At 42.5% G+C, this 19,564-nt stretch overlaps 2 protein-coding genes across 2 annotated transcripts; both read left to right on the top strand.

Annotated features, from left to right (window-relative positions):
• The first annotated feature begins 1,548 nt into the window (after positions 1–1,548).
• On the top strand, positions 1,549–3,179 carry LOC124702798 (proline-rich receptor-like protein kinase PERK4). Its single transcript, XM_047234963.1, has 4 exons — positions 1,549–1,934; positions 2,018–2,104; positions 2,213–2,673; positions 2,751–3,179. Exons 1-4 carry the CDS (start codon positions 1,571–1,573, stop codon positions 2,928–2,930), a joined length of 1,092 nt encoding a protein of 363 aa, XP_047090919.1. The 5' UTR covers positions 1,549–1,570; the 3' UTR covers positions 2,931–3,179.
• A 10,192-nt stretch (positions 3,180–13,371) lies between these two features.
• LOC124702796 (succinate dehydrogenase [ubiquinone] flavoprotein subunit, mitochondrial-like) lies at positions 13,372–18,803 on the top strand. Its single transcript, XM_047234960.1, has 16 exons — positions 13,372–13,495; positions 13,870–14,022; positions 15,177–15,264; positions 15,386–15,532; positions 15,624–15,764; positions 16,279–16,364; positions 16,468–16,560; positions 16,648–16,711; positions 16,851–16,994; positions 17,085–17,272; positions 17,356–17,530; positions 17,618–17,788; positions 17,931–18,000; positions 18,084–18,204; positions 18,286–18,323; positions 18,410–18,803. Exons 1-16 carry the CDS (start codon positions 13,409–13,411, stop codon positions 18,510–18,512), a joined length of 1,869 nt encoding a protein of 622 aa, XP_047090916.1. The 5' UTR covers positions 13,372–13,408; the 3' UTR covers positions 18,513–18,803.
• Positions 18,804–19,564: the final 761 nt, after the last annotated feature.

Below are 19,564 nucleotides of genomic sequence, written 5' to 3'. Positions count from 1 at the left end.
TGTTGGAGAATAAAGAGATTCTAAATAAAAATCAAATAGTGACATAAAAATCAGCTTTCACTATTATTTATCGTTAAATTCAGAGGAGTGGAATTAGCATTGAGAAGGTAAACCATGCGTGGAGAAATCGGAGAATGGAGTGGATGACAGATACATGTTTTTCTTCCTTTCTGGGAAGCAGATAGTTAGAGATTTCTGAGAGTCAAGCGGTCAAGCCGTCAAGGCGGTACCAATTTTTTCCTTGACAAGAGAGACTCTACTTTGACTTGACATTGGGATGGAGAAAGTCAAGAGCTGCTAGAGAACAATACTATGAACGCGCCTATATTTTGTACACGAATTTGCAGCGCTATCGGGTTTTAAAAAGACCGAGAATAGATACATGATCCATATGTCCGTGTGAATTTTTGGTAGAAAACTCATTTTGGCCTATAGAAAATAAGTGTAATATACTACTGTACTAACTACGTCCATACAATGTATTTTTAAACGAAATTTCTGGCTACAATCTAGATGTATATGTCTACCTATATAATTTTTAGCAGAATTTTTGGAGACCCAAAAGTGCGAGTTTAAAAAAAAAAGACTTATGAGTTCTGGCTATATTTTGCACTAGTTTGTACTGTACTAGGTAACTGGCGAGTGGTCCACGGTGTCAGGAACCCAGAGCGCAGCCTCGCACCTCACGACGTTGCTGCAGATGAGGCAAACACCAACCACCCGCCAAGATCGGGCGCCGACGGCAGAGACGCAGCCGCGGGCAGCAACGAACGACCACCGGAAACGCCGCGCGCCGCAACAGAAAACACAGTGGGGGGAGAAGAGAAACACAACACGCGCCAACTGAAGCAGAGGGGATTGCGCCTCATCGATGTGGCTGAACTGAATCCTTCTTGTCTCGCCGGCATGTCCTCTAATTCCTCGTCACCACCGTCGCCGCCATCGAACAACACCTCTCCTCCTTCAGCCGCCCCGCCGCCGTCACCGGACTCGTCCTCTGCACCAACGGCAAATTCCTCCTCTCCGGCGCCAGCCAGCTCGTCGCCTCCGGCGGCGCCGTCCAAGTCCCATGGCGCTCCGGCGTCACCGGCCGGGATCCACACTCCATCTGCCCAATCCTCTAGAGGCACGGGTGACTCGAGCAGGTCGGAGCAGGCTTACGTGCGCCGCGTCAGCCCGGCTGAGATCGTTTTCGCTGCCGCCGGGGCGGCAGCCCTTCTTGCGCTCCTCATTGCCGCCTGCGTGTGCTGCTCGAGGAGGACGGCGCCGAGGAGGCGGCGGAAGCCTCGCAACCCGATGCATTTCTACGCAGATAATAGCTCCGGACACCAAGGTAATGCGCAATGCTTAGGAAGCTGCCATCGATCGCCATTTCTACTCGTGGTGTTCCTGCTTTCTCTTGATTTGTGCACTGTAGTTGACCACCACTGACATGCATGGCGTGTCAACCACAGGCAACAGCACGAGCTACGCCAGCGAACCGCAGCCGCAATGGCAGAGCGACACGGGCGCGGGGCCGTCGACGAGCACGTCCGGCCCGCCGGGTGGCTCCTGGCAGGTGCCGCCCGACATGAACTCCGGCCAGCCGCTGCATACGCCGGCACCGCAAGAGGCGCTGGTGTTCGGCAAGGGCACGTTCACCTACGAGGAGCTCGCGGCGGCGACGGGCGACTTCTCGCAGGCGAACCTGCTCGGGCAGGGCGGATTCGGGTACGTGCACAAGGGGGTGCTCCCCAGTGGCAAGGCGGTGGCCGTGAAGCAGCTCAAGTCCGGGAGCGGCCAGGGGGAGCGCGAGTTCCAGGCCGAGGTGGACATCATCAGCCGGGTGCACCACCGCCACCTCGTGTCCCTCGTCGGCTACTGCATCGCCGGCACCAGCCGCATGCTCGTCTACGAGTTCGTCCCCAACAAGACGCTCGAGTTCCACCTCCATGGTCAGCCTCGGCTACGTGTGGCCGTCCATAGCTGCCTTAATTAGCTTCAGATACTGATGGTTGGTTGGCGCGCTGGGTTGCAGGGAAAGGGTTGCCGCCGATGGCATGGGCGACGAGGCTGCGCATCGCGCTCGGGTCGGCGAAGGGGCTCGCCTACCTGCACGAAGACTGTGAGCATGCATCGCTAGCTAGTCTCAGCATCTCCATTGCTAACGGCAGGCAACTGTGTTTCTGAATTCTGATGACTGAATTGTCATGTTCATGTGGCAACCATGAAGGCCAGCCACGGATCATCCACCGCGACATCAAATCCGCCAACATCCTCCTCGACAACAACTTCGAGGCGATGGTCGCGGACTTCGGGCTAGCCAAGCTGGCGTCGGACAACAACACGCACGTCTCGACCCGCGTCATGGGGACGTTCGGGTACCTAGCGCCGGAGTACGCGTCGAGCGGGCGGCTGACGGAGAAGTCGGACGTGTTCTCCTACGGCGTGGTGCTGCTGGAGCTCCTGACGGGGCGGCGGCCCATCGACGCGACCACGCAGCTGTTCCTGGAAGACGGCCTCGTGGACTGGGCGAGGCCGGCCCTGTCGCGCGCGCTGGCCGGCGGCGACTACGACCCCGTTGCTGACCCGAGGCTGGATGGCAGCTACGACCCGGTGGAGATGGCGCGCGTGGCGGCCAGTGCCGCGGCCTGCGTCCGGCAGTCGGCCAAGAAGCGCCCCAAGATGAGCCAGGTACAATGTCGCTCGACGCATGCCCTGTCTTCTGCAGATGTTCACGGGAAGTGGCCGTGGTGTTTTTCTTGGTGCAGATAGTGAGGGCGCTGGAGGGGGACATGTCGCTCGAGGACCTGAACGAGGGGGTTCGGCCGGGGCAGAGTGTGCTGTTCGGCGAGGCGGGGTCGTCGGGTGAAGGAAGGAGGCTTTGCTGGGGCCTTCCTTACTCGTCCGACATGAACCGCGTCGAGCAGGTGACCATCGCCGGGGTATAAAAAGAACACTTGACCATCGCGGCAACGAGGAACACTTCTCCGAAGATATGAGTCCCATGGGGAGCCGGCTGCCTCATCGTGGGTAGGGGCCGCGGATATGCTGGTTATCTGAATCTCAGTACAAGTCGTGTTACTTGGTGGGAAATATACCAGGTTGAAAGGGTGGTAAAATTCCTTTGGTTCCATTCAATTTCCAAATATATGGAAAATTAATACTCCCTTGGTGCCGAAAAAGATGTCTTAATTTTATTTAGATTATATATGTATCTACCATAAAAATGTATTTTTTTAAATGGTTCTACGGCGGGGTTACGTCAGCCTGAACACATCTTATAACCATCCCCAAAGAGGGCAAAGCCGATCCAATTACAGAACCGTTAAAAAAAGCTTGCATCTCGTGTCTCCTCGACAGTTACCTTGCTCCTTTATCTAGATCTTCTTTGTTACTTGTTCTTTCTCCTTTCCTTTATGTTTGTATCATCTAAGTTGTTCTTGTTCACCTTTATCCTTTTTCATAAAGCATAATATTCTTTTAGCTCCTATTTACTTTTGTAGTCGCAACTACATACCTTTCAGGTGATAGCCCATTTACGCGACAATTACTCACTCATTCCTACAAGACAACTTCACGGATTGAGCGAGGCAGGCTGTTTCCCACACTCTAACCAGCTTGAGGCTAGATGGCAGTTATGACTCGACATACTCCATTTTCCCTTCTTGCATTTAACATTCAACTAATAAGTGTCCTTAGGTGATACGGGTACATGTACTAATTCATAGAGACCCATCAGTCATGGCCAAAACCCTCAGCGGAAACGAAGTTGTGGTATGTTGCCATATTCATGCCACCCATGTGGGAGCCACATTGGCAACTGAGACATGGACAATTTTTTGTTGGTGGCGCAAGAGACGATGTTTCAGTCAACACCGTGTGCTTTAAGGTCACGTAGCTCACAAGACTTCGATGTTTGCTTCACACAATATTTTTTAAAAAATGTTTACATCAACCATTTTCACACAAAAAGTTCAACAATGGTAGTTTCAAAGCAAACACACGCATCTTATTCATCACACTCATTTCAGGTTGAAAACAAAATTAATTTCTACACCAACATAAATGACTCTAGTTCACCATCCATATTAACATACACATATAGTTCATCATCCATACATTTTTGAAACAACAAGTATAAAAAAAGTTACGAAGGAAAATAAAATTGAACATCCTCCACGTCTCTTCTTATGAGACAGACATGAAAGGTTTTGCCAGAGAGAAGCCGCAACCATTTGCGCATTAATGAGCAACACATAAAGAAAGTCAAGAAGGTCATGTTACTACTAGTATTTGATTTAATTCTAATTGGATGGCACATTGATGAAAAGATATTGTTGCACGATTTGTGGCCATTTGGAGATCTTACTCTTGTAAGTGACAAAGAGCTTGCTCTTCCATGTCTTTACTTCCATGATGTATGTGTACTCCGCGAAGTCATAGGTTATGCATGCATGTGCTCAACAACAATGTGGGTTGAAATCTTGTTCCCATTGCCTACCATTACCATATATTATAGCCATCGCTTGTGAAAAGATATTTGTAAGTTGATCTCTCAACCCCAATACTCATCGGTGCATTGTTTAGCAACAAGCCAAAGAGCGCCGTTTTTATAGAAGCTTGACCTAGCAGGTCATGTCATGATTTAATTATAGTTGCATGTGACTGCTCTCGCTGCACATTAATGCTTATAAAGAAGGGCCATACTAGAAGGACCTCGCACGCGTTGCTGCGCGCGTTGAATATTTTCGGTGTACTGTGCTTTCAAGATACATTATTCATATAGATAAGCACGATGCATAAAGGACTAATCAGCTGCAAGACACAATTCTCTGTCATGTGAATGAAATATGAAAATACAAAATGTAGCAAGACTTATATATGTTTTCGGTAACAATGAAACAAAAACCACGGTAATAAGATAATATACATTACAAACAATATTTGTTGCTCCCATATATAGAGGGTTAGATTTAGATTCGTTTTGAAGTTAACGTGAAGCGTTCGGGAGAAGTAACTGTAAAACCAAGACACTATCAAGTGGAACTGAAACTGCATAATATAAGAAGACCTTTGCCCTTATGTGGCTTAAGGAAGATTGCAGGAAGAGGATTATAAGAAGAGCGAATCACACTTTTTACCTCCCAATTATGCATTTGTGACACTTTATAGCCCATCTAGATCACCTCATTTATGAACTTTGGACCATGTTTCCCTGATATATATGTGTTTGGCAAGGTGTAAGACGATGATTGGGACTCAAAAATATCAGGACAACTTGTTCAAAAAAAATATCAGGACAATAATGAGGAATGGTACATATGAAGAAGAGAAGGCTGGACATGATCGTCGTTGACACCTTCAGATTTTAACATATTTTTTCATGCAACATTAACCTAACATGCCGATATTATCTTATACAACATACCAAACACTAAAAAGTGCGGTAGAACATGTTCAAAGATCCCTAGATGTAGTATTTTGCAAGAACTCTCAGTGAATTCACAATTTTGGGTAAAAGTTGAATTCACTCTTTAAAAAAATTATTTTGCTATTAGAACTCAGAAGAATAAAGTGAAAATCTAGGAAGTGCGTGCTCTCCCATTTCTCGCATTGGCCACTGATCCTAGTTTGTTGCATGCATCTATACATAAACACCAGTCTTTAAGAAAAAAATGTTTATGGATTCAACAGTCTTGTCCATTTTACGATCAGTTTAGCAGCACCACCATCTTCATAATGCACTGCCTATCAATCAAGAACTACAGTACGCACTATGCATGTAGTTGTACACTTGTACCTATAAACATACAATGAATATTATTAGAAGCGTAAATTTGCCAAGTGTTAGAGACCAGATAAAGTAATAGAGAAAAGCATGCTTGTGCATAGCTGTTTTATGCAGGCACAAAACAAGAATCAGGTAAAAGATTGGAAAACTCACGAATGCTCTTCAGACTAACCTCAAACATTTCTGAGCAAGGGATAAAATGGAGTCATGGCATTGTTAGGTTCAAGGAGGCATATGTATGGACCTGAAATAAAGACCAAACATGTTGTGGTTTTCAGCAATGTTAAGGAAATCGGTAACCGTTAACTGCTCGGCCGGCTTGGGGGTAGCGATTAATCGGAATTCAGACGATTAACTGATTTAATCGGTCGACTATTAATCGGTGCAACTTACACAAATTAGCACTTAAAACAATTTATATAAGAAAAATAATAGTATATGAGCCTCTATATGTCTCTCACTACTTCTCAAAAGCCTAAAATCCTAGAAAAACTTGTACGCTTCTCCTCCATGACCTAATCTTTAAGGTCAGGAGCGAATCAGGATCCACTAGCCGAAGTCGCGTTCCTTCCACTTCTTCTCCTCTCACCTCTGAAGTTTATGTTCTCCCACCACCTACCTAGGGTACGACCCCTGTTATACCTCAACCACCTAACTTGTTGAAGGCGTCCTCCAGTTCCTAGACGAGCTCCTCATGGTTATCGAGCTCCTGTATCTGAGGTCTGGAAAACTATGAGTAACTGGTCTCGAAGGGCAAGAAACTATTTGGCAATAGTGAAAATGAAGCTACTAGAGGCTGCATTCAAGCGCGAGCTTCGCAAAATCTACTTAATTGGGGAGGGGTAGCGCCTGTATTAACGATATGCATTGAAAATATTGTAACTTTTTTGACCAATTGTGGTAGTTAATCGGGAAAATACCTAGTAATCGGACTTTCAGACTGATTAATCGGGCTAAAGGATTAACACAAGAGATTAGTAGTAATCGACACGGTCAAGCCCCTAGTAGCGATTAATCGGCCTAGTAATCGTTGAATCGGCCTAGTTTTTGAACAGTGGTTTTCAGAAAAAGAACATGTCCTTCACTACTGTGAATTAGCTTCTCCGTGACCATTATTATTATTTTGAGAAAAGGGACCATTGCTGGGTACAAAATACTATGCAATTTGTCCGTTAATTTCAGAGAAGCATGTGTAGTGGAGTAGTATATCCTTTGGTCTATGTAGCAGAACCAAAACACAGGAAATCATCAGGTTACACATACGACAAATACATGGGCATGGCTAATGTTGAAGATCTGTTATTTTACTATTCTTCTATGCCATGCTAGTAATGCCTAAATGCATCTTTTTCTTTAACAAACAATGGCATACAGAACATTTAGATATTCAAATAACAATTTGGTTGTGACCTCACTGAAATGGAAACAGAAACAGGGGCTTGTGTAAGGACAAATAATAAAGTTTTAAATAGCCGGCTATAGCCTTTCCGGAGACCTGCCGCTGCGGCTATGCCATTTATAGGCTAAATGAGAAAAACCGTTTATAGCAGGCTATAGCCCTATTAGCCCCTATTTAGCCTGTAATTTAGCCGCTAAACCTACTGTATTTTGAATTTCTCTTCTATTTTTTTTCCTGAATGTGCGTTCAATACAATTAGATAAAACTTGTGGGTTTAATAATTGAATACGTGTTTGCCTTGAAAAATTGAAAAAATAAATTGTATCACGAATCGTGTTTGAGTCGTAGTTTTCCTCTTATTTTGGTAAGACGTGACTGAAATATTCCAATTAAAAAAGGCTAAATGGAGTAGCCCACTATAACCCGGCTATAGCCTTTTATAGCCTCCAAAAAAAATGGCTAAATGAGATAGCCGGCTATTTTAAACTATAACAAATAATCAGAAGAATCTGAGCCATTTGGTTAAGCATAGTAGGGATAAACCTGACAGTTCAAAACCATTCCTTCACTTTCAGGCCCTAAACTTTACAGCTAGACTATTCAGAAGGACGACTTAGTACCTCCAGGGATTCCAATTAGCGTCATAGCTACAATTAATGAGATCTCACAATTAGTAGAGTAAATGGGAAAGTGAAAACAAGGCCACAAATAAATAATTGCAGGAAATATATATTAGAATAATAAAGTTGTAAATGATGATTCAAAAAAATACTACATCATAATTATATGCAGATATATCAAATATATTTGTTTGAAATCTGGAAAATAAAATATAGACACTCTGGAAAACTTTGATTAATCTGGCTTCATCCATAATACATACACTCAAATGTTAGTAGATGCAATATATAGACACTCCGGAAAACTTCGATTAATCTGGCCTCATCCATAATTCATACTTTCAAATGTCAGTAGATGCAATACATTTTTTCATGTCAGCCTTCAGATTATTTTCACAACTAAACTGAATTTACTTATAGTAAGTATTGTCACCTTGGTAACTTGAACCAAGAAGTGCAAAGCTGAAAACATACCATGCTATGTCTTCAACCTTTTTCCAACCAAAATTTGGCTTGTTTGTTCACATTCAACAATCAAGAATGCATCACAACCAATTTTTCGATTAACTTGGTTATATGCATCTGATATGAAGTTCTAATATTGGTAAGATCGCTAGAACATATTGCCTATTGCTAGATGATGTAATTCCTAGCACATAGAAGGCTTGCACCTAGGCTATGTAAAACCACCATAAATATTATTTTGCAACCAACTGTACTGCTAAGCTAAATATGAAATTAGCAGTTTTTTTTTGCCAATTGCAATCTATCATGAAGCTATGATAATTCATGGACAATTAAGACAATCGTTTAAAATTCTCGAGCACCTTCCTCATCCGACACATGATGCCATGACACTCGTCTCCGCGCCTGAAGACACCAGACGTTGGACATCATATTTGCGAAAATCACCTTCCTGAAGCAAGTTAAAATTAAGAATCTGCAAAACTCAGACAAAAAACAAAGACATGGGAAAAGGAAATCATGGAGTGGAAGATCTGACTGTGGCTTCAGAACTTCAACCTGGCCATAGTCGGGGAGTCGTTGAGAAGCTGAAGCAAGGGAAGTCCAGCAAGGATGAACGGTTTCCCCAAAACCCTATGCAGCTGCACCATGGAGGCGAGGGAGCATACAATTTGATTGGGGAAGCGCTGAACCAATTTCCAGCCAGAAAGGTGGACAGATAATGCGGCGTGATTACACCCAAAGAGATAGGGTGGTATCCTTTAGCTGTTAGCATAAATTTTGGATCATTACTTGAGTGTATGTCAGCAAATGAAACTATCGGTATCTGATATGGAAAATCAAGTGTGTAATGTAGTGGTACAGCATACTAATAACAAAATCCCATGAAGGAAACTATATCAAATAGAATTTGGATCCATTGCTCGATGATATAAAATGTATATGAAATATAATATTTATTAACATAGATTAGTGCAGTAGGTATTTGAAATACTAATATTCGTTCATGCTCCTTTTCCCCAAAAAAGGAAAAATATAAGCATGAAATTGCCCTAATAATGATCATAGTTCAAAAATCCATGAGATAAACAAATAGCCATAATTCTTGTCCATGTAGATATTGATAACCTGAATTATTTCTCATTTAGAAGATTTGCCTTCTATTGTCAAAGCTAAATTTCAGTTTCTCTAACAGCCAGGTGAATTAGGAGCATGCGCATAGCTACTTGTATGCAGGTAGAAGCTGCACACCTGAAAATCACTTACAAATCTTGAGAATTTAGATATGCAATAATGAAGAACATCATTACAATCAACGAAGAAAATTTACAACAGCCTGAATAAACTCTGATTCAAAAGTTTGTCTTCAAAGATCAAAGTCGGTTTCTCTTAAGAAACTCTAACTTAAGAGCATTGACATAGCTGCTTGTATTTAGGTAGAAGAGGCGTAGTTGAATGTCACATAACTTATAGTAATATTCTGAGGAAACCCCGATCCATTACATTTGATACTTTGTCAAGTTAAAAATTTGTAAAACACGTAGAGTGTAGTGCCCCAGTACAGGAGATAAGAAGCACTGTAATTGCATAGTTATTAAAATGTTGAAGAAATAAGGTGCATAGTGTGCATGGAGGAATACTACATGTATTTCAGTATGGGTTGTACTGGAAACGCGGACCTTTCTCTGATGGCTCGCGTTTGATGTATCTCACATCATTTCTCTTCTTGCGTTGGGTCTGGGTTTGCCTATGTTGTAGAAAGACACAACAGTCAACGGTGAGCAATGGTTTTTTTTTTTTGACAGAGCGGTGAGCAATGGCTTGGTAGCAGAGAGCGGCAAAGATCTTAAAAGACATCATCACTTAAGAGGCGGATGAAGTGGCGACCTGGAGAGGATAGATTGGATCGTACCTTTTTCTGCATGAATTCCATTGTGGATGGAACACTGAAGCCCCACCAGTGACGGCCTGCGCAAAGCGTCAGACCGAGCGCCGCTACCCTCACCCAATGCCTCCCCCAGACCATGGCAGCGGCCGCCGCCATCCACCAACTGCGGCCACCATCGCCGACCCCAATCTCGCCACACGACCGTGCTAGGGTTTGCCTCCACCGCTGCCTAATTTGTTTGGGAGAGAAAGAGAGAGATCCATGGCAGGGTGTCCTCATCCGGTTGCTTGTGTTCCAGATGGGGGCGGAGGTCAAGCGAGGGAGCTGGAGGTGCGGTGATGGCTTGGTGGAGGCTGGCCGCAGCAGCCGGTGGAGAAGAGGAGGAGACGTGGGAAGGGACGCCATCCTAAATACGGCACACAGAAAAAGTAGAAGGAAACCGACCTTGCGTCACACCGAACGAGGACGCAGCGACACGAAACAATCTCACGCGGTGAAAATGACTAACACGCTGGCAGGTGGGGACGAACATGACGGACTCGGTGGAGCAACCACAGACGCCCGGAACCCTGGGAGCTTAGAGCTCTTTAAGGATTCTGCTGGTAGACACATGTTATTTTGCATGTGATGCCACATGTGATGGATAATTATTTCATGATATTTTAAGATAAACTCATACCTTCACTTTTTATACACTATTTATTCAATAACATATGGTAATATTCAGTTGTTTATATACGACGATAACTCTGATGGCAATAAATCATTCGTGTCCTCCTTGTCTCTGCTCTATGATGTTTTAAAATAGGTTCCACAACTCTTATCTATGTGTAGAATTTTGTACATAAACATACAATTTGAGTTGCATCCTTGCATACTTGTTTCTCAGATGGATGCATCAATCTAAGTGATTTGGTGATGTTCACACTACGATACAAATCTATTGTTGCATCTTACCTAGTATTGGACAAAGATTTGGTGCACATGGACACCAGTGATCTCGTTTAAAAATATCAAAATCATATATTTGAGTTTCAAAAAATTCTGAAAAGAATTTAGCATATAGTTAATGATGTGTCCCACAAACGTGTAAAATATTAGTTTCAAATACTTTCTATTTTGAGCAACAAAAAAATAACAAAATTGTAGATCTGACTATTCATTTTCAAATCACCAAAACATATCAGATTTTGTCATTTTTGTCTAGCGCAAAATAAAAAGAATTTTGGGTTGAGATTTTCCATAATTGTGGTATGTATCACTAACAATCTTCAGAATTATTTTCAAATTGTTTGATAACTTGTAAAAATGCCTTTTAACTTTTTTTAAAATGGAGAGAGCATTGGAACTCGAGAGCCAAAAGCACTTTTCATAACATATTACATTAAACTCAAATCAACTCTAAATTTTTGTGCAATGCTGGGATTTTTAGAAATTGTTTAAACCCGATTTCTACCAACACACGATTCACAACATAACACATCACGAAAGTGGATGGATAGACCCAACAAAAATTGCATGAACTTGAATCTCGGCTGTTTGAAAAAACTTAGCCAATCAACACTACATGATACATCAGAAAGGGTACCGAAAGCGATAAGTTTGAAAATTAATTAGTTACACACATTTCATCTCCATCTTGTATATTACAGAGGTGGTGTCACATGACCTATGCATTGATTCGTTAAGCAACATGTTCTCAAGTATTTCACATCAACAACATACTTACAAAAGCACCATCCACACATCAAAAAAGCATATATACGCTGTCTCATATGCAAAAACAACTCTACATGACCAAACCTAGTCAAAAGATACTAATAGCAAACGAGATCCTAAGCTAACACCACATATGACAAAGAATATACCAGATCAAAAGAAAAATAAGGATTTACATGTCGAAACCTTTTGAAATGAAGAACACAAGCAATAGGAATCTTACACCACAAAGATAAGGCAAGTAGAAATGGCGAGATTTAACAAGAGAAAGATCCTAATTCCCCGATACTACCCTCAGTTTATGAAGGATTTGATAAAAAGGCCCACACTCCTCTTCCAAACCTTAGTTCTCACAAGAACACGAGAACTTTACCATCTCATAAAAAAACAATGTGTTTATTCTTCGCACTAGACTGTCATTTATTTTGTTGTGTCAAATATATCATGGTTTCATCACAGATGGTACAAACTAACAATGACACACGACATATCCAGGCGTGGGTAGGCTGGGGAAATGGACCCATCAAGGTGGATTTTTTAAAACCCTTAGTCAGTACGTAGATTTGACCCCCAAATTAAACAAAATTTACCTTTATAACCGCTCCAAATTTTCTTACATACAATTGCCTTTTTTTGGTAACTTTCCTGGCCCGTCCCTAGTGACACAACGAAGGGTTAGATGTCTCCAGACTTACCCACCGTTTCCAAAAGGATGACATATTATTGATACATAGTTATAAATTTCGCGACTTCATTTCTTACAGCCACAACAGAAAAAGATACCATCTAGGAATGGACATAGAAATAAATTTCGTGACTTCATTTCTTAGAGCATCTCCACCGAGGATCCCCAAATCGTAGCCGGCACCGATTTGGGGGTTCTAGTGAGATAAAGTGCTCACACCGGCTGTCTCAATAGAAATCCACGTCATCCCGAGCCCAATACAAACATCGACAAATCCCAAAAGAACCATATAGGAGGGAAGACTGTCGGGCACGCCGACACAAACTCTAAAACAACTCCACCTCATATTCCCTTATATCTGGCCCATATGAATTCAAATAAACTCCCAGAACCACACATTCCTCTCTCTTCTCTCTCCTTCTTTTTCTATTGGAAGTTGGTTTAGGGGACAACCGGTGTGACCGTTTCAAGACTTTTAGCTCGTATGTGTGAACGGTGACCCTAATATATAACCGGCATATATGCTACCGACTAGTATTTAGGAGTTGAGATGCTCTTAAATCCACAAGCCTCGTTTTCCAATGTGTGAATAAATCACGAATGAACAGGGAAAACCCAAGAGTGGCAGGATCGTTAAAAGCGGGGCAACCTCGAGGCCAAACCCGTCCGGTAGTCGCCTACCCCTAAAAACTCTCAGAAAGAAGGAGCCACTTGGCCCACCCCACCACCCCACGCATCGCCGCCTACCGGAGCCGCCTTCCTTCCTCCCCCTCCCTCCCGTGCTCCTCCTCTCCACCCCACCACACGCCCGAGCCGAACCCTACGCCGGCGCGCGCGAGGGGCCGCCCCGATCTGCGAGATGTGGCGCAGCTGCGTGTCGCGGGGCCTCAGGGAGGCCAAGGCCGCCGCCGCAGCCGCCTCCAGGCGCCTCTCATCTACTGCCGGGGTAACTCATCCCCTCCGCCGCCGCCGCCTCCCCTCGATTCGTCGCATCTAGGCCGCACCCGCTTTTTCTAACCCTTTTTCGTGTAGCAATGTCTTGATCCGTGGTCGTGATGCGGTCCGCGATAGTGATACCCTCGTCGTTTCGAAGTGTATTTTATTTATATAAAAATGGATTGCATACCCGGGAACAATTTCGGTCCCAGTACCCGCTTAGTTCGACCGACGGAGTAGGATTTAACGTGGTTCCCGTGGGTTGAATCGCAGCACGCACCGCCGGATCAGATGCCACATGATTTGCTTTTTCAATCGATTTCGTGATTTTTGATTATTGAGATTCCGATGATAATGGACTAGGGTTTGTGCTTGCGATTGCAGTCCTACACGGTGGTGGACCACACCTACGATGCGGTCGTGGTCGGGGCTGGAGGCGCTGGGCTCAGGGCGGCGATTGGGCTCTCGGAGCACGGGTTCAACACTGCCTGCATCACCAAGCTCTTCCCCACGCGGTCACACACCGTGGCAGCACAGGTACTGCACCACCTGCCTTTTCCGTTTGTCTTGATCAAACGACTGGTGTATTCTGTTGTGTAATGCAAGCTGCACGCTAGAAGATTGTTTTAATCAGACTGCCTGCTTAGCATATGTGGGGCTTCAAATCTGATCTGCGGATGCTGCCACTTGATTTATTCATGCAAAGAATTTTGGATGACAGGATGCACCACTTGTCCCGCTAGAAGTTGCATCCATACTACTGTATTTTAAATGCACAGACTTGTAAGTGGTGTAGTGTCATGTTCAAAAGAATTTTGGATAACAGGATGTAGCAGTTGTCCCACTAGAAGTTCCATCCATACTACTGTATTTTAAATGCACAGACTTGTAAGTGGTGTAGTGTCATGTTCAAAAGAATAGAAGGTATTTCGACATTAAACTATATGATGCATCAGTGTATATGCTACTTCCATGGAGGTATCAGCTTCTACATTCAGAACTTCTCATACAACAGTGTGTTCGGTAACTGGAATCCATTTAGAAACAACACTTACATGACTAGTAGTTTAGGACTTCACGATTTCATGATTCATTGTTGTGATCAATCGAAGTTGAACTTCGGTGAAGACATGCAGTTTGTAAAATTGTATCACTTTCAGCTTGTTATTCTCTATTATGGATACATATTCAGTTTAGGAATATCATTTTTTTTTTGCTTGCTTACTGACTCTTCCTGTAAGAATAAAGTCATGAATCCATCCATGGTTACTTGTATTAAAGTAGATTCAGAAATTGGGACAACCGTTTGGTATTTGCATTATTATTGTCCTTTTGTAACTTAGGGTTCAAGCCCGATGATCATCTGTTTAATTTGTGCATTCTTACATTTTCTTTCCGATAGTTTAGCTTATTTTCTATCTATTCAAATTGTTAATATATTGCTAGTTAAAGTTTTCTATAGTTTAAACTCTATACTTTTGATTGTTTCATCATTCTCACCCTCAAGGGATAAAAATATAAATTCACTGAGCATGTGGGAAAATTTGTACTTAGTCTTGCAGGTGAGGTATAAGATTCAAGGTTTTTCTGTACATCTCTATATGATGGTCTGTATGTTCTGTTGTGCACTGCTGCCTGCTGTAGAATGCTCTATGTGTTTTTCCATTCGCTATTAACACTTAAGAATGCAGGGAGGTATAAACGCCGCTCTTGGAAACATGAGCGAAGATGACTGGAGGTGGCACATGTATGATACAGTCAAAGGAAGTGATTGGCTTGGTAAGTTTACATGGAGAAACAATATAAGAAGTGCATGCCTATGTTTCAACAGCTTAGCTTATATTTTTATTTGACTCCTTTGATTTTGAGGCTTTGACATGCTATTCTTGTTCATCTTCAGGTGACCAAGATGCTATCCAGTATATGTGTAGAGAAGCACCAAAAGCTGTTATAGAGCTTGAGAACTATGGATTACCATTTTCTAGAACTGAAGACGGGAAGATTTATCAGCGTGCTTTTGGAGGCCAAAGCTTAGACTTTGGAAAAGGTATCTTGTCTTCCATCATCATTTTGAGGTTGTTAATATGCAGCTGTAACATATTTTCTTATCGTTCTTTCTGTGTCTAATTAATCTTCAGGTGGCCAGGCCTATCGATGCGCCTGTGCTGCTGACAGAACTGGGCATGCTATGCTACACACACTTTATGGTCAAGCAATGAAGCACAATACTCAGTTTTTTGTTGAATATTTTGCGTTGGACCTTATTATGGACAAGGAAGGTACTTTATTTATTTGTCGTGTCCTGGTACTATTGAAGGCCCAAGACATGTTTATTTTTTTTGTCCTGAATCATTATGCATTGCTCTACTACATGGTGTAGATTTGCATGACTTTGATATGGAGAACAGTTTTCAATTGCCCCCATTATTGTTAACTTACTTTGCTCTTTGGTATACTTTGGTGCAGATATTTGTTTGATCCTACTCTTTCCTTTGTTTGTAACTGTTGTGCTTGTTCAGTTGCTGCACATATTATTTTTTCTACTAATGTTAAGCCATTAATGTACTGCCTTTTTAAGTGTCAGCTGCTAAGCCTTTCTTTTGTATGTTGGCACAGTCTGGTACATGGTAGTAACTTTTGTCTAATAGACTCTTTCAATGGCTATAATTAGCTCTATCATCTCATTGACAACTACTTTTCGCTTCCTGCTTCATTTATCAGGAGTCATGATAGTGTCTATGTCCTGCACCGCATGTTTAAAACACTGCTTATTAATGGATACTCATTTTCCAGGCACCTGCCAGGGGGTAATTGCACTAAATATGGAGGACGGCACCCTTCACCGTTTCCGTTCAACAAATACTATTATAGCAACAGGAGTGAGACTCTTTTGTCTGAACTACTACCTGTCTTAAACTACGTACCCTTTTGTTCTCGATTTAATGCAAGTATATAACCATGTCATGTTTTAAACCTTAACAGGGTTATGGCAGAGCTTACTTCTCAGCCACTTCAGCTCACACATGCACTGGCGATGGCAATGCTATGGTTGCACGTGCTGGGTTACCCCTTCAGGTCAGTCTTTGAGAGTAAATCTAGCGGATTTAGCTTCGTCACCATATGATATGGTTATATACTTATATCTGTTTGTTGAATTTGCAGGATCTTGAGTTTGTGCAGTTCCATCCTACAGGCATTTATGGTGCTGGATGCCTCATAACTGAAGGTTTTATATACTTGTCCTTGTTTATCCTACCGTAATAACGTTCATTAACTCTAGCTTGTGCATGGTATATTTCTTCAGTTGGTATTGAAATATCAGGCACAAATCTTCTTAAAGCACTGTTTCGGTCATTTGTTTTCAGGTTCCCGGGGTGAAGGTGGTATTCTTAGGAACAGTGAAGGTGAGAGGTTCATGGAACGATATGCCCCTACTGCAAAAGATCTTGCATCTCGTGATGTTGTCTCAAGATCTATGACAATGGAAATTAGAGAAGGGCGTGGTGTCGGTATGTGTGCATTGTCCCGTCTTATGCTTTAGGTGGCCATCTGATGTGGTTGTTATCATAGTTCTTACTATTTCTATCCTGTTACCTCAGGACCATTGAAGGACCATATCTACCTGCACCTTAATCATCTTCCTCCAGAAGTTCTGAAAGAAAGGCTTCCTGGTATATCTGAAACTGCTGCTATTTTTGCTGGTGTTGATGTCACCAAAGAGCCTATTCCTGTGTTGCCAACTGTGCACTATAATATGGGTGGGATCCCGACAAATTATCATGGGGAGGTATGCAGTACAGCTGTTATTATGTAGTTCTATTGTTATTTTCTGCCTATGTTGTAACCAATGTCCTGCTGGTTGCCCATTAGGTGGTTGATATCAAGGGCGATAACCCAGACAATGTTATTCCTGGCCTGTTGGCTGCTGGAGAAGCAGCTTGTGCATCTGTCCATGGCGCAAACCGTCTTGGTGCAAATTCACTTCTCGACATTGTTGTATTTGGGAGGGCTTGTGCAAATAGGGTTGCTGAGATTTCCAAGCCAGGCAAGTTCATATTTAGTTGACTAGTACTTCTTTAGCTGTTTTACTCTTCGTACCTTACTCTCTTCCAATGTGCACTACATTTCATAGGAGCGACACAGAAACCTCTTGAAAATGATGCGGGAGAGAAGACCATCGCTTGGTTGGATAAGCTGAGAAACTCAAATGGATCATTGCCTACTTCGAAGATCCGCCTCAACATGCAACGTGTTATGCAAAATAATGCTGCCGTGTTCCGTACTGAGGAAACTCTCAAGGAAGGTATGCAGACACCATTTGTATAATTTTAATGTAAATTTATCTTGAGCCTAGCTAGCAGCATGAAGCAAACATGTATACTCCAGTACCAAAGTGTATGAAACATTCAGTAATGATGTCTTTCATTGTTCTTTGAACTTATTAGGTTGTGAGCTGATTAGTAAAGCACAGGAAAGTTTCCATGATGTGAAGATCAGTGACAGAAGTCTCATATGGTTAGTCTTTCTCATTAGATGTTATCTGCAGCTTATTTTCTGTGTTTCTACTAATTAAGCATCATTCTCATTGGTTTCTGCAGGAATTCAGACTTGATCGAGACCATAGAATTAGAAAATCTTCTAATAAATGCATGCATAACCATGTATTCAGCTGAGGCTCGCCAAGAAAGCAGGGGTGCTCATGCTCGCGAAGATTTCAAGGTTTGCTGCTCTTCTCATTATTTGTGCTCTTTTGTGTCTGCATCAAATTTTGTAACTTCCATTTCCCTTTTTTCATCACAGACAAGAGACGACGAGAAGTGGATGAAGCACACGATAGGGTTAGTGTGTTCTCTTTATTAGTTCTCCGTTGTTGAATGCATGAATCATTTCATATATCGAGAATCTGACACTATGTTTTATATAGGTATTGGGAGGATGAAAAGGTTAGACTAGACTACAGGCCAGTTCACATGAATACCTTGGATGATGAAGTCGAGGCTTTTCCGCCAAAAGCTCGTGTTTACTAATCTGGACATGGCTGCCATTGCTTCGGTTGTTTGAGAAGGGTATAGCTTACGGTGTGGTATTCTCCGAGTTGCAATAAATCAGGGACCATCAATTCTCTCAAAGCTTTTGGGAATTGTAATTTCATCACCAATAGCCAATATACTCTCCCTGTCTGGCGTAAACTTACTGAAAGCTTCTGATGATATATGTGTTACCCTTCAGTAGAAATAAAGACAGACAAAATTTTGATGAGTTATTTGATACTGTAAATAACCTATTGCATTACCTGCAAACGCAATGGTTGTTCAGTCTGTGTTTTGTGGGCTTTTGTTAAGCTTTGAATTCCTGATCTTCTTTTGCTGTACTCCTTTGTTTGCTCATGGCGTCACCAAATGCATGTCCATGCGATTATTTCCGTATATGTAAGTTCAAATTTCTGTGATGTGCACTGAACTTGAACTTTGTTACACATAGTTTCTGGAACTTATCTACTATGTGTTGCAACTTCCATTTTCTGTTGCATGCTTATCTAAGATCGGATACATAGCATCTACTACTAAGTTGCTATCAGGCTTATTGCTACGGATCCATAGCATCTACTGCTGTACTAAGTTGGTATCAGGCTTATTAGTATTTCACTACCTTGATAGTGAAATTTTTCTGAATGGATCTGTCGAATTTTCTCACTCTGAAAGACTCTGTGTGCATTTTGGAATCATATTATTCGATGTAGAAAGTAGAATTTTTTAGGGATACACAACCAGAAACGACTCACTTTGCCTCACTCGATTGGTTGGGTGGATTGTTGCTCCTAAGTTGCATTTAGACCTGCACGTTGTACGCTGTGAGATTGCTTAATGTGATTTCGATGCAGCTGCGGTGAGCAAGATTTGTTGGATACGAGCTCGAGGTGGCTAGGTCAAGCAAAAACAAAGGTTAGCCATATGTGCATTTTGGGTACCGTGGCTTACATATCTTTACTATTAAACGGCAATCAGCCGTATGTCGTACGTCCCCCATTTTGCATTGAGGTCTGTTTTACTCTTTGTACCATGGCAAGTTGCATATTTTT

The sequence above is a fragment of the Lolium rigidum genome, chromosome 3 (genome assembly GCF_022539505.1).
Source record: "Lolium rigidum isolate FL_2022 chromosome 3, APGP_CSIRO_Lrig_0.1, whole genome shotgun sequence".
In the NCBI taxonomy this organism is placed as follows: Eukaryota; Viridiplantae; Streptophyta; class Magnoliopsida; order Poales; family Poaceae; genus Lolium; species Lolium rigidum.
The sequence above is the reverse complement of the archived record's forward strand: the minus strand, read 5'-3'. Positions and strand labels throughout refer to the sequence as shown.